This window comes from Pavona decussata, unplaced genomic scaffold (assembly GCF_977016875.1).
Source record: "Pavona decussata unplaced genomic scaffold, jaPavDecu1.1 SCAFFOLD_300, whole genome shotgun sequence".
NCBI classification, from domain to species: domain Eukaryota; kingdom Metazoa; phylum Cnidaria; class Anthozoa; order Scleractinia; family Agariciidae; genus Pavona; species Pavona decussata.
The window spans coordinates 3,284,713-3,297,839 of NW_028145697.1; the positions used below are offsets into that span (position 1 = coordinate 3,284,713).

Below are 13,127 nucleotides of genomic sequence, written 5' to 3' on the forward strand. Positions count from 1 at the left end.
GTGGTGTTCACTTTAAGTTAGTGGTCAGTAGGATAAAATGCTTAAGAAATGGGAGGAATGTTGGTATGAAAGTGAGCCTTAGCAATGCAGAAATAAAGAACTCCACCTAATTAACATATCGCAAAAGCAAGGCAAAATTTCAACTTGCAGTGTAATTGGAATTATGCTTCTTTTTAAATCCACCTTTATTACACACTGATTCCAAACCAGCAGCATATCACCTATGTTTGTATTTAATTTACAGAAAAATGTGCCGATTTTATCTCTCTGTTTCATTCCATCAGATTACTCAGTTTCATCAAGCATGTATTACCATTTGTGACACAGTATGTCTTCCATCCAAAATCTTCTCAGCAATTCTTCAAAAATTGTTATAAAATATTTTGATAAGTCTGCATCAATTTCGATATCAATTTTATCATCCTCTGACCTCAAGAAATGATTTTTTTTATTTAGCTGTTTAACTCTGCCTGGCACCACAAAACATTTCATTGCTCGAGGAGGAAACGGTGACTGGATCTAATCACAGGAACGTGTTAAAATAATAAAAATATAGCTAGATTAGTGCTAAATCTTTAAATCATCATGCCCTCAAAGCCGCATATGTCTTGTCTTTCTCTGAGTGTGTATCTTTATATTTGTTGTTCCAAAACATCAGCCTTTCTGGTTTCAAATATGATTTTCCCAAAAAGCTTCATATAAAACAACATCATAAATACTGCAGAGAAGACAATATTGCTAATCTAAGTAACACAACAACAAGCTGCTCAATTCTTGTTGCCATCAATACTTCACTGCCATAGAGCAATACAATAATTGGAATAGAAGCTGGTTCTTTACAATGAATTTGATGCATGATTATCTTGTTAGAAATCACCAATTTTTAACCATTATTCTGTCAGAATATAGGTATAACATAGGTGGTACAGGTAGACTTTCTTCACAACAGTGTAGAAATTTCCAGTTTGTTAGTCAACACAGGTAGCTAGAATGGTTGGTTACACTTCAATTATCTTCGGATCTGTGTCTATCCTGGCTTCTCTCTTGCCATACACCACTTCACCCACAATCCAAGCTGGATGTCCATCTAAGACTTGCAGCTCATCACAGTAACTCTGAGCCTTGTCCCGTGGCAGACAAACAAGAAGACCACCTGCAACCAACAACATGTCTACTAAATTGAAGCTTACTTTGGAACAAGAAGAGGAATGGGAACATTTGATTTACATAGTATACAGTACTATCAACACTTAATAGTCATGCAATTTAGGACGGTGCCTACTAACAAAGATGTATTTTTGTGTGGTTTACGACTATGCGGAGAAAGTAGATCTCAGCAATGGCTATTGGATTTCAAAAAGAAAATAATTGGGGGTAACCATGCATCTTTTAGAGACAATTAAGCATCAATTATTCTAGAAAACAGTAAAATACAAAACACTGTATGGCATTTTTTTTTTCAGATTGAAGCTTTATTGTCCCTGAAAAATGCATGGCCGGTTATTCCCAATTAGCAAGGGCTATTGGATTTCAAAAAGAAAATTGGGGGTGACAATACATTTTTTAGAGACAATTAAGCATCAATTATTCTAAAAAACAGTAAAATACAAAGCACTGTATAACATTTTTTTTTCAGATTGAAGCTTTATTGTCCCTGAAAAATGCATGGTTTTTCCCAATTTTCTTTTTGGATACCAAGAGCACTTTCTAAGTTCTGCTTTCTCCACGTAGTTTTAAACCACAAAAAAATATCCCTCTATTAGTAGGCACCACCCATAGGAAAGCCGAGTATCTTGAGATGTGCAGAATATATGCGCAGTAACAAAAGTGGGCAGCGTCCTTAATGCCACTTCACCTGTAACTGAAACTTGTTCCCTGTAAGATTCTTACATGAAATTGAGGTCAAGAAAACAGTCTTTAGGCAAACCAGACCATACAAACATTTTACCACTTCCCAGAATTCCAGAAAATATCCATATCATACCACGGACGGCTTTTAGGATTTCCGAAGGGGAGGGGGGGTTCACGATTATGGAATTCTGAGGGCATGGGGGGGGGGGGGGGGGCTATTGCGCGTTTTTTAATCAAGGAAATGCTGTTTTTGAAGTTTTGATTCGAAAGATTAAAGTACAATCAAGCATAATGTTCAGCGTACTGGTAGTGATCGCGCGTGTTTCCATTCTCAGCTTGTGAAACAGCGGCCGAAAAAGTCGCAATCTTTTAGTTTCGCTTCCTTCACCGTTTATTACTGGGTTTAGTGGACAGGTATTCCAGTCATCTTTGAGAGGAAGACACGGTTACAATTTGAAATGAAGAAAACGTGACATCGCCTTTTGAGATTCGATGATCTCGATAATATTTATGCAAATTTGTAACGCTACGCCGATGATGTAACCAAACTCTACTCAAAGGCAAGCGAGCGGCCACGTTGAAGTTTCCCTGGTTCGTTACCGAATTCTACCGTAGACGTTGTACGTTTTTAAAAAAGGAAATGCTTTTTCCGAAGTTTTCATTCGAAAGATTCAAGTACAATCAAGTATAATCTTGCGCAACGAAGATATTTCAGACGCGGTTGTGTTACATTCCGCGAAAAAGCCGCAATCTTGTCCACGTACTCCGGCGTAAGAGTCGATCAATTGGAAGGCTGCTCTTGTATGAGGGTTAATGACTGTTACTTTTTTTCAGTAACATTTTGTAAATAAAGTAGATAATTACAAAACAGCAACGATGTATGTTTACTCGTGAGAGACTCGGGCACGTGGAATCGAACATTCAAGTATCACTGATAAATTTGCATTTTGTGCATGTATAAAACAAGGGGTGAAAAGAAATAATTTTTGTTTTCATCCAATGCGTTGTTCTTGTTTCCTACTTTTCCTAAAGGAGTTGAATGGCGCAAGAAAACAAAGAGGAGTAAAACTGCCGTAAATGGTGTTTATTATTATAGCCAAATTCGAACTTAAAAAGAAAATTTCACAGCCTGGCCACTAGCGGTAGGTTTTTTTTGTCGCTGAAGAGTAAAGCCTGTCGCCCAGCGCCGCTAGATCACAGCCCTGAGGAGGCATAAATTCATGTTCGTTTGTTTATATAGGCGTTGCTAAAGTCGAAAGTGTACTTCTCAGAAAAACCGGAAATTCTGAAGGGGAGAGGGGTTCACGATTATGGAATTCTGAGGGCATGGGGGGGGGGGTAACACATTTTGGAATTTCCAAGGGCAAGGGGGGGTTAAAACATGGAAGCCGTCCGTTGTTGGGTATGGATATTTTCTGAAATTGCCCAATGCACCAAAAAAATCTTTACAGGCCCTAATCTATTGTCCATTATAAAGAACAGAGAAAATCTCGATTTATTTCACCATGAATTTTGCATGACATGCAGCACAAGATCAGACTTGTATTCAGTAATGAAGAGCAGTTACAATTTACCTTGTAATTTTTCAAACAAGTTAAAATGTTTAACAAGTTTGTCATGGTTTCTGAAGCCATAACAAATTAATTTTGATCGTAGATTTCCATGTAGTTATTTGCACAACACAATAACTAGCACACTAAGAAACAAACTAAACAATTACAGTCGAACCTCTTTTGGGACACCTCCTTTAAAGGACACAAACCTTTGCCCCGGAAAAACATTAAAATAAAATAATTTTTTTATCAGTGACCTCTATTAAAGGGACATTTCTTATGAGAGGAGAGAGGCAGCTTCTGAATGTCCCAAATAATGTTGAAACCTTCGTTACATGGAAAAATAGGAATAATTAAGTTCCTGGTATATGTGACTGACCACCAGAGAGGATTGATAAGATTATTGAAGTCTAATCACAAATGATGACAGACTTCAAAGCTTGACTTTTTACTACATAATCTAATCAATGAATGGCAATTTAACTACGGTGTACAAATCTTGTTAGTAACGTTCCACTGTATCAATAGTTTTAAAACATTGTCAATATATATAATGTACCTGAAGTCTCAGCAGAAAATCCCTCCAGTAACTTGAAATTAATTCCACAAGCCTTGAATATTTTAACCATGTTTGCCAATATGGGAAGTGTGTGCAAAACGAAAGAGACTTCTGACTTTTGGTTAGCTGCCAAATTACATGCATGGCCAAGAATTCCAAATCCAGTCACATCTGTTGCCCCATGAGCATCATATTTGTGCATCAATCGAGCAGCATTGCAGTTCAATCTCGCCATGCAGTGCATTGCATCCTGATAGGCCTTCTCTACTTCTTCAGTTGTTGTAACATCCTTGATACGTCCCCACCACTTTGGCTGTTAGAACAAAACAAAAAGGTCAAAGTTTGTTCCAGAGTTGGCAGGCTGTCCATCAAAATTCAGTGGTGCTTTATCCCCCATGTTTTTGCAACACTATTCACAATTCTAATAATGGAGGTTTATGATAAACAATAAAAAATAACAACAAGCAATAACAATGAATATTACTGTTGACTGACGTTTCAATGATTCCATGTCATCATTTTTCAAAATTGTGTAGGTCCTATTATGTGGGTAGTCATATATTATAGAAAAGCGTGCAAAAGTTTAGTTGCATGTGATTAAAAATACAATACAGTTCAACAAAGATTCAGTCCATCTGCCAAAAACAATGTTCCAGCCACAATAATTTCATTCCCATTAATACATGTAGCTAGTGATTATACTCCATATGGCGTTTACTTAGTAATGGTTTTTAGAGGAACGTATGATTGTGAAGCAGTTCTCAGCTTTTTTTCTTTTTATCACCTTTATCTGTCGTTTTTACAATTACACATAGGTGCCAATTCTCCCAGATACATTGAATCTTACAGGTTCCCATAAGGGACTTACAAACCTCCCAAATAGAAGTGGCTTTTTATTTAGCTACCACTTAACCCCCAGAATCCAAAAAAATCATCTTTTTCCAATATTAATGTGACGGGTCCTGGCTGCATTTTCATGCATCTTTCAACTAGTTTGCTACAGACATTCATAGAAACTAAAGGAAAATGGGGCGATTTATGAGAAAGTGGAGGGGCATTTATTTTATGGGATACTGCCTCAAGCTTTGGGGTGTAACTGCATTGACTTGGGCCATATTTTTAGGGGGCTGAATGGGTTAATGATGGGGGGGTGGTGCACAAGAAAAATATCTTTAAATTTCAGATATCCAGAAGCCGGCAAATTTGATAATGTCAGATTGTATTTGAAGCCTCAAAAGTGAGTTATGGATTTTCTCACATAATTTTAGGGTCAAATTGCTTTTTACAGTCATTGTGAAGTTGCTCAAAACATAATAGATATGGATGCAAGTTAGAGAGAGCACTTACATCCTCAAGCCATTGGTGTGCATTTACCACAATTTGAGTTCCAAGAGGCTTAGTGAGAACCAACACATCACCAACAACTGCATTCTCTGGCCTGACAATAATAAAGAAAATAACAATATAACATAAGGCATTTTATTTTGACTTGAATCTTATTCCACTTCCATTAACTACAATCATGGACAAAACTGTTGGCGACCAACTGACACGGTCTTCGGACAGAATTAGTTTTGTAGTCACACATGTAAATTGTGTGTTGAAAGTAAATGCAAATGAGGTTTTTCCTGATCAAGATGATGTTGAGTAATACTTTGTTGGCTTCGATTAACAAAATTTCACAGAAACTTTTAGTTGATCTCCCAATTCCAAGGTTTGCTATTCTCAAATTTACAGTTTTCTTTACAAGTTTTATCCACAATTGTAGCATCTATAAGATGGGCTGGGGTAAATACAATGATTTGTTTGAATTCCCCTTTTATTTGAATGTGGTGTAGAAATTGTTTGTGTGGCCAAGACTGTCTCTGTTGCTGTTCTTTTCAGTAAGGTAACAGTCTACTGCTGCTGGCAATATTGTTCTATCTTCTTGTTCAGAATAATTTATCTATGTTTTAGGAGCTGCATCAGACTAAATGCTTGCTAAATCCTGGGAGGTTTGGTTTTTTTAATTGTTTGTACCAAAGCTAATTTACTAGGAATTTTCATCAGCTTGAACGTACTGACAGTTTCGTGTGATGAAATTCTTTGAAATTCAAATGATAAATATGGATCCACATTTAATGCATGAAATCCGCAATGCATGCTAAAACTGGGAAACTTTGGAGCGTTTTTCTTACTTCTTGGTGAAAAAATGGTTAATCAATAAAATATGAATGTGACTCAAAACTCACATAATAAACTCGTTATTGGACACAACACTGGAAGCCACTCCACCGACAATGAACCAAGGATTAAGCACTGTCTGTCCTCCATTCACTGTTGTACCAGCTTCTAAAGCCAAGTCATTGAATCCCTTGATCACAAGAGGGGTAACAATTTTTCGCTCCATCAACGTCATCTGATTACTTACACCAAGAAGCATGAGCATGTTGTCACACTCAGTGACTCCCATGGCGTACAGATCACTTAGAACGTTGGCGCAGGCGATCTTTCCTTGCATGTAAGGATCATCGACAAGAGGGTAGAAAAAATCTGTGGTCTGAACAATGCTGATTCCCTGGTGCCTGGTGGGGAGAACACAACTGTCCATTCCAACACCAATTTTCCCCTCGCCTTTCTTCTCACCAAGTCCCTCCAGGAGTTTGAGCAGCTCCTCCTGAGGGACTTTACATCCTCATCCCTTGAGTTTGGTGTAGTTTATGAGACGAAATGTTTCTGGTAAACCATAGTCTTTAGGGTCGAATTTCTTACTCCCCTCCATTTTCAAGATGGAACGTCCACTCAATACCTCATGTAAAGGTTGAGAAAAGATAACATCGGCCTAAGGGAGGTGACGTCATCGGGTTATTCTTCGGAGCAGCCACGAACCGAGATCCGATTATACCGGAAATTGACCTGCATTCACTCTCTTTCAGTAGTAATGGCGGACGACGTCGGGGAAATAAAGACTTCGAACGTTTGTTAGGATTCGTTATGGTAGAATACAGAGTTCTTTCTACTTTCGTTTCTCGGCGTCTGAACACTGACCTCAAGGATTTTACGTTCGATTTGTGGAAGAAACGTGGAACTATGAAAACAGTCAAGATTTGCTCAGGTAACATCGGCCTACGGGAGGTTAACATCGACCTAAAGGAGGTTAACATCGGCCTACGGGAGGTTAACATCGACCTAAGGGAGGTACGTTTTATAGCACCACGTTTGTATCGTATGTGTTATACTGGCACAATCGTAGACATGGAAAGCTTATTTGCAAGCATTAAAACTTACAATCTTGCAGGAGCTTTTCAGTAATCATTGACCTGAGTGTCATTTCATTTATTGCCAACTCATAACATCCACCTACAGGAGGTTAACATCTACCTAAGGGAGGTACAGTGGCTCACAGTGTACATTTTATAACTTATGTATTACAAAAGTCAATTCATAGGCATAGAAGCTTACTCTCTAGCAGGGAAACTTGGGATCATAAGGAGCTTTTCTTTCATTGACTTGAATGTCATAATTTTCATTTTTACCAACTCATAACATCCGCCTGTAGGAGGTAAACATCTACCTAAGGGAGGTTATGGTATTATAATAAGGAAGGATGGACTTGAAGAAAGCTTACGAATCTTAAGGGGCTTTTGCATTTCTTGTACATGCCATTTTAGAATAAATTTATTTATAAATAATAATAATAATGATAATATATTATTATTATTATTATTATTATTATTATTATTATTATTATTATTATTATTATTATTTGAAAAGCCTTTTAATCTCACTAGAATGAGATAAATGAGAGTTTTCTCATTTTTTTATTTACACTCATAACATGGAATACAGTGAAAGGCAATTGTTCTCTTGTTGTTGTTGTCATTTTTTTCTTGGTTGACCCCATCAACCTGTAATTTCCACATTAAATTTTGCTAGAAGTGACTGTTTATGACTGTAGAAATGATAGATCATTTTTAAAAAATATAACCCTTAATATGTCAGAATTTATTTTAATTTAATTTGTGATCTGACTTACAAGAGGTTTGACTGTTTGACTGCTTCATTTTTTATTTGCCATTAACCAAAAAATACAACATAAATACATTAAAGATGATACGAAGATTAGTTCGACAATAAGGTATATAGAAGGTATAAGGTATATGTGGGAGCAGGGATGGCGCAGTGGTGAGAGCACTTGCCTCCCACCAATGTGGCCCGGGTTCGATTCCCGGTCTCGGCGTCATATGTGGGTTGAGTTTGTTGTTGGTTCTCGTCCCTGCTCCGAGGGTTTTTCTCCGGGTACTCCGGTTTTCCTCCCTCCACAAAAACCAACATTTCCAAATTCCAATTCGACCTGGAAACAGTGGATGGAAGAGCCAGCCCGTGGATTCCACTGAAATTCCTATTCTATCCTATTTATAGAAAAGGTTGGAATTTCTTGTATTATAAGAATGTATCTGGCTTGCAAGAGTAAACATATCGCGAAAATAATTTGGAAGTAAGCTTCTTTTAAAAAGATACATAAATTTACCTATTTGGTATAAATAAATGTCAGAGAATTTTAAAATCTCCTGTTCTTTAAAAAGAACACAAGTATGAGCATCAAAAGAAACTTTAGATATTATTCTGATTATCTTCTTTTGCAGAACAATAATCCGATTTAAATTAGACTGATATGTCGATCCCCACACAGAAGCACAATAAATTAAGTAAGGGTAAACTAGACTATAGTACAAGGAGCGTAAGGAGGTTTTGGGAAGGCAAAAACTAGACTTATAAATAATACCTATTGATTTTGATATTTTTCTAGAAACGCTAAGAATGTGAGGCTTCCATGACAGATGCTCATTGAGGATAACACCTAAAAATACTGTCTCTTTCACACGTTCAATTGCATTGTTGTCAATTTGAATAGATATATCAAGTGTTTTCCTCCTTTGGGGTGGTCTAAAAACCATAAAATTTGATTTTTTAAAGTTAATGGACAGCTTGTTTGCTAGACACCATTGAGTTAATTTAAGCATTTCAGAATTTTCAGAATTCAAGATTCCAGGAAGCAAGTTAAAATCTTTGTGGGAGAAAAATATGTTTGTATCATCTGCAAAAAGAATAAAATCCACGACCTTTGACACGTTACACAGATCATTTATATAGAGTAGAAAGAGTAGGGGACCTAGTATAGAACCCTGAGGCACCCCGCACTTAATTTCGCAAGACTCCGAACTGACACCATTAAATTCCACATATTGTTGTCTATTGCTTAGATAGCTTTCGAACCCTCTAAGTGAAGTGCCACGAACACCATAATGCTCTAATTTTGAAATCAAAATGTTATGATCAACGGTGTCAAAGGCCTTGGACAAGTCTATAAAAATACCAACTGTGCATTCCTTATTGTCAATGGCGGAAGAGATTTTGTCATATAAACAAGTAAGAGCATAAGCGCTAGCCGTGGAGTGATGCTTGCGAAAACCATACTGATTGTCAGAGAGAATGTTATGATTATTAAGAAACCTTAAAAGACGATTGTACATTACTCTCTCATTGCTTACTACAGTACATTAACAATATTGGTTTTATTTTATTTCTTTTCAGAATGCAATACTTAAACTGCACAGACCACTGAAGAAACAGCTACTTCAAAGACACCTATGACTCATTAATTCCCCAAAAGACTCTTCAGCAGGGAAACTTGGGATCATAAGGAGCTTTTTTATCATTGACTTGAATTTCATTTTATTTTTACCAAGTGATAACAATTCCACCTGCGTATACAGGAGGTAAACATCTACCTGAGGGAGGTCATGATGATTATAGCACCATGCAAGTATGTATTATTATAGGGAAGAATTGACTTGAAGAAAGCTTATGAATTTTAAGGGGCTTTTGCACTTCATGCACAAGGCCCTCAAATTTGGAATGACAACCCTCTTGATTTAGGTAATTCGCTTACTATCTCGAATTGTAGACCAGAACTTAGAGATAACTTCCAATCAAATTGTGAATTCATGTCCTTTTGAACTCTCGTATACACGGCTTAGCTTAATTTAATATTTTTTTTGTTATTTATTTAATTTTTTTTCATTTAAGTTATTATTATTATTATTATCACCACTATTATTAACATTAATATTTATCTATTTATTTATTTATTTATTTGTAAACTGTAAAGTAATTGCACCATTTTGACCAATCTCCTGTATGAATTGTGCCATATAAGCCCCCAGCTTCGGCATCTCAATATCGATTTACAGGTATTACTTATTACCATGCACTCTCTTGTACTATCATTATGAATAAAGAGCATTATATATTATATTGTCTCAGTTGTTCAATAATTATTGTATTCAAACAGAAGAAGAAAAAAAAAAAGAGAAAAGTCCAAATTCTCCAATGCCAAAGGTACAGTGTAAATTCAGTTCAATTTCTCTACCCCAGCCAAATTCAATTCCCTTCTTCCCAGGCATGGTACATGGTCAAATGCCATGTGGGAGTGGGGGGGGGGGGGGGGGGGACAAGGCATTTATTTTTTGTTCAAATTTGACTTGTTCTCCAACTAATGACAAAGTTCCACCCATATTTAGAAGCATAGAGCTTACTTGATAACAAATGACACGTCATGAGCTTAAAACATGAAAATGAAAACATTTAGGGGTGGTCATTTGGATCTTTTGAAAAGCACACTCAAAGGTTCATGGCATGGCTCAATTTCATTTTGACCTTTACTTGAGGTACAGATTTGTTGACTTACAAAATAATAGCTCTTTATGTCATATCTTTTTGACTCAATAGCCATAAAGGTTAGCAACCATAACTGTAATTGAATATGGATATTTGAAAGATACATTTCAATATCAGGTGAAAGATTAAGTAGAAGAAAGATCCTCAGTTATTTTTTTTGGATTTCTTTTCACAACTGCTTAAGGACGGTGCCTACCAATAGCGAAGTATTTTTGCACGGTTTATCACTATGCGGGAAAAGCAGATCTTGGTAGCCGGTATTAAAAGCCAAATTTAAGGAAATTGGGGGTAACCACGCATTTTTTAGAGATAACCAAGCAACAATATTATTCTAAAAAGCAGCAAAATACAAAGCAATGTATGGCGCTTTTTTCCAAATTGAAGCTTTATTATCTCTGAAAAATGCATGATTTCCCCCCAATTTTCTTTTTGGATACCAAAATCACTTGCTAAGTTCTGTTTTCTCCGCATAGTTTTAAACCGCGCAAAAATATCCCTGTAATAGTAGGCACCACCCATAGGACACCTGAGTATCTCCAGATGCACAGAACGTATGCACAGTAACAATAGTAGGCACGGTCCTTAAGTTCTAGAAAGGACTAAGAATCTTTCTTCCAATGAAACATAAATTTACTTAAAAATGTTGGTCATTTTGTATCTTTGCACTCTAAGTGGTACATATATACCAATCTACACAATTTCCTGCCAGAGAGGAACAAAATTATGACCATTTGCATCCAATCCATCATTATATGGGAGATCCTCCGTCAATTAACCCTACAAACTTGAATATCAAATTTTACATAATTTTGCCACATGACGAGAGGTCAAGCTTGACAATAACAGTTCAACAACATCTGTTGTACACAATGTCTTTTGATGAATTGATGAGTCATAGGTGTCTTTGAAGTAGCAGTTTCTTCAGCGGTCTGCACAGTTTAAGTATTGCATTCTGAAAAGAAATAAAATAAAACCAATATTGTTAATGTACTGTAGTAAGCAGTCAAACAGTCAAACCTCTTGTAAGTGATCACAAATTAAATTAAAATAAATTCTGACATATTAAGGGTTATATTTTTAAAAATGATCTATCATTTCAACAGTCATAAACAGTCACTTCTAGCAAAATTTAATGTGGAAATTACAGGTTGATGGGGTCAACCAAGAAAAAACGACAACAACAAGAAAACAATTGCCTTTAATCATCATAACAGCTATTATGCTATTTTAATGCACCTGCATTTTTTCTATTTAAACCCATAACACCTCTCACAGCAAATCTTTATGGCTGTAAAATTGTTTCATTAGATGAATATAAATGGCCCAGTATAGGTCAGTGTGTTGCCAAAAAATAATATTGATAATAATATATTATATTCCATGTTGAGTGTAAATAAAAAAATGAGAAAACTCTCATTAATCTAATTCTTTTATAGTGAGATTAAAAGGTTTTTCAAATAATAATGATAATAATAATAATAACAATAATAATAATAATAATAATAATAATAACTCTTTATAAATAAATTTATTCTAAAATGGCATGTGCACGAAATGCAAAAGCCCCTTAAGATTCGTAAGCTTTCTTCAAGTCCATCCTTCCTTATTATAATACCATAACCTCCATTAGGTAGATGTTTACCTCCTGTAGGCGGATGTTATGAGTTGGTAAAAATGAAAATATTTATGAAATTCAAGTCAATGATAGAAAAGCTCCTTATGATCCCAAGTTTCCCTGCTAGAGAGTAACCTTCTATGCCTATGAATTGACTTTTATGATACATAACTTATAAAATATACACTGCAAGCCACTGTACCTCCCTTAGATAGATGTTAACCTCCTGTAGGTGGATGTTATGAGTTGGTGATAAAATTAATGAAATCACACTCAGGTCAATAATAAGAAAAGCTCCTGCAAGATTGTAAGTTTTAATGCTTGCAAATAAGCTTTCCATGTCTACGATTGTGCCAGTATAACACATACGATACAAACGTGGTGCTATAAAACGTACCTCCCTTAGGTCGATGTTAACCTCCCGTAGGCCGATGTTAACCTCCTTTAGGTCGATGTTAACCTCCCGTAGGCCGATGTTACCTGAGCAAATCTTGACTGTTTTCATAGTTCCACGTTTCTTCCACAAATCGAACGTAAAATCCTTGAGGTCAGTGTTCAGACGCCGAGAAACGAAAGTAGAAAGAACTCTGTATTCTACCATAACGAATCCTAACAAACGTTCGAAGTCTTTATTTCCCCGACGTCGTCCGCCATTACTACTGAAAGTGAGTGAATGCAGGTCAATTTCCGGTATAATCGGATCTCGGTTCGTGGCTGCTCCGAAGAATAACCCGATGACGTCACCTCCCTTAGGCCGATGTTATCTTTTCTCAACCTCATGTAAACGTCACTTTTATTATACAGATACTTTTTGCTACACTTACATGAC

The 13,127-nt window shown here is 36.3% G+C and overlaps 1 protein-coding gene and 2 long non-coding RNA genes across 3 annotated transcripts; 1 reads left to right on the forward strand and 2 right to left on the reverse strand.

Annotated features, from left to right (window-relative positions):
• Positions 1-167: 167 nt before the first annotated feature.
• LOC146454664 (inactive selenide, water dikinase-like protein) lies at positions 168-6,741 on the reverse strand. Its single transcript, XM_085095063.1, has 4 exons — positions 6,195-6,741; positions 5,311-5,401; positions 3,964-4,276; positions 168-1,153 (listed from the first exon to the last, which is right to left on the reverse strand). Exons 1-4 carry the CDS (start codon positions 6,551-6,553, stop codon positions 999-1,001), a joined length of 918 nt encoding a protein of 305 aa, XP_084951189.1. The 5' UTR covers positions 6,554-6,741; the 3' UTR covers positions 168-998.
• Positions 6,742-6,784: 43 nt separating this feature from the next.
• On the forward strand, positions 6,785-9,671 carry LOC146454665 (uncharacterized). The gene is made up of 2 exons (XR_014859184.1): positions 6,785-7,140; positions 9,538-9,671. It is a non-coding gene; the product is annotated as an uncharacterized LOC146454665 (long non-coding RNA).
• On the reverse strand, positions 8,798-13,046 carry LOC146454666 (uncharacterized). The gene is made up of 2 exons (XR_014859183.1): positions 12,696-13,046; positions 8,798-11,635 (listed from the first exon to the last, which is right to left on the reverse strand). It is a non-coding gene; the product is annotated as an uncharacterized LOC146454666 (long non-coding RNA).
• Positions 13,047-13,127: the final 81 nt, after the last annotated feature.

Bases quoted from the DNA above. Each gene is read 5' to 3' on its own strand.
- LOC146454664 (XM_085095063.1), bottom strand. From the start codon at position 6,553: ATGGACAGTTGTGTTCTCCCCACCAGGCACCAGGGAATCAGCATTGTT. The intron at 5,402-6,194 runs GTGAGTTTTGAG...TATTATTGTCAG, and splicing joins TCCAATAACGAGTTTATTAT to GCCAGAGAATGCAGTTGTTG. The intron at 4,277-5,310 runs GTAAGTGCTCTC...TTGTTCTAACAG, and splicing joins CACACCAATGGCTTGAGGAT to CCAAAGTGGTGGGGACGTAT.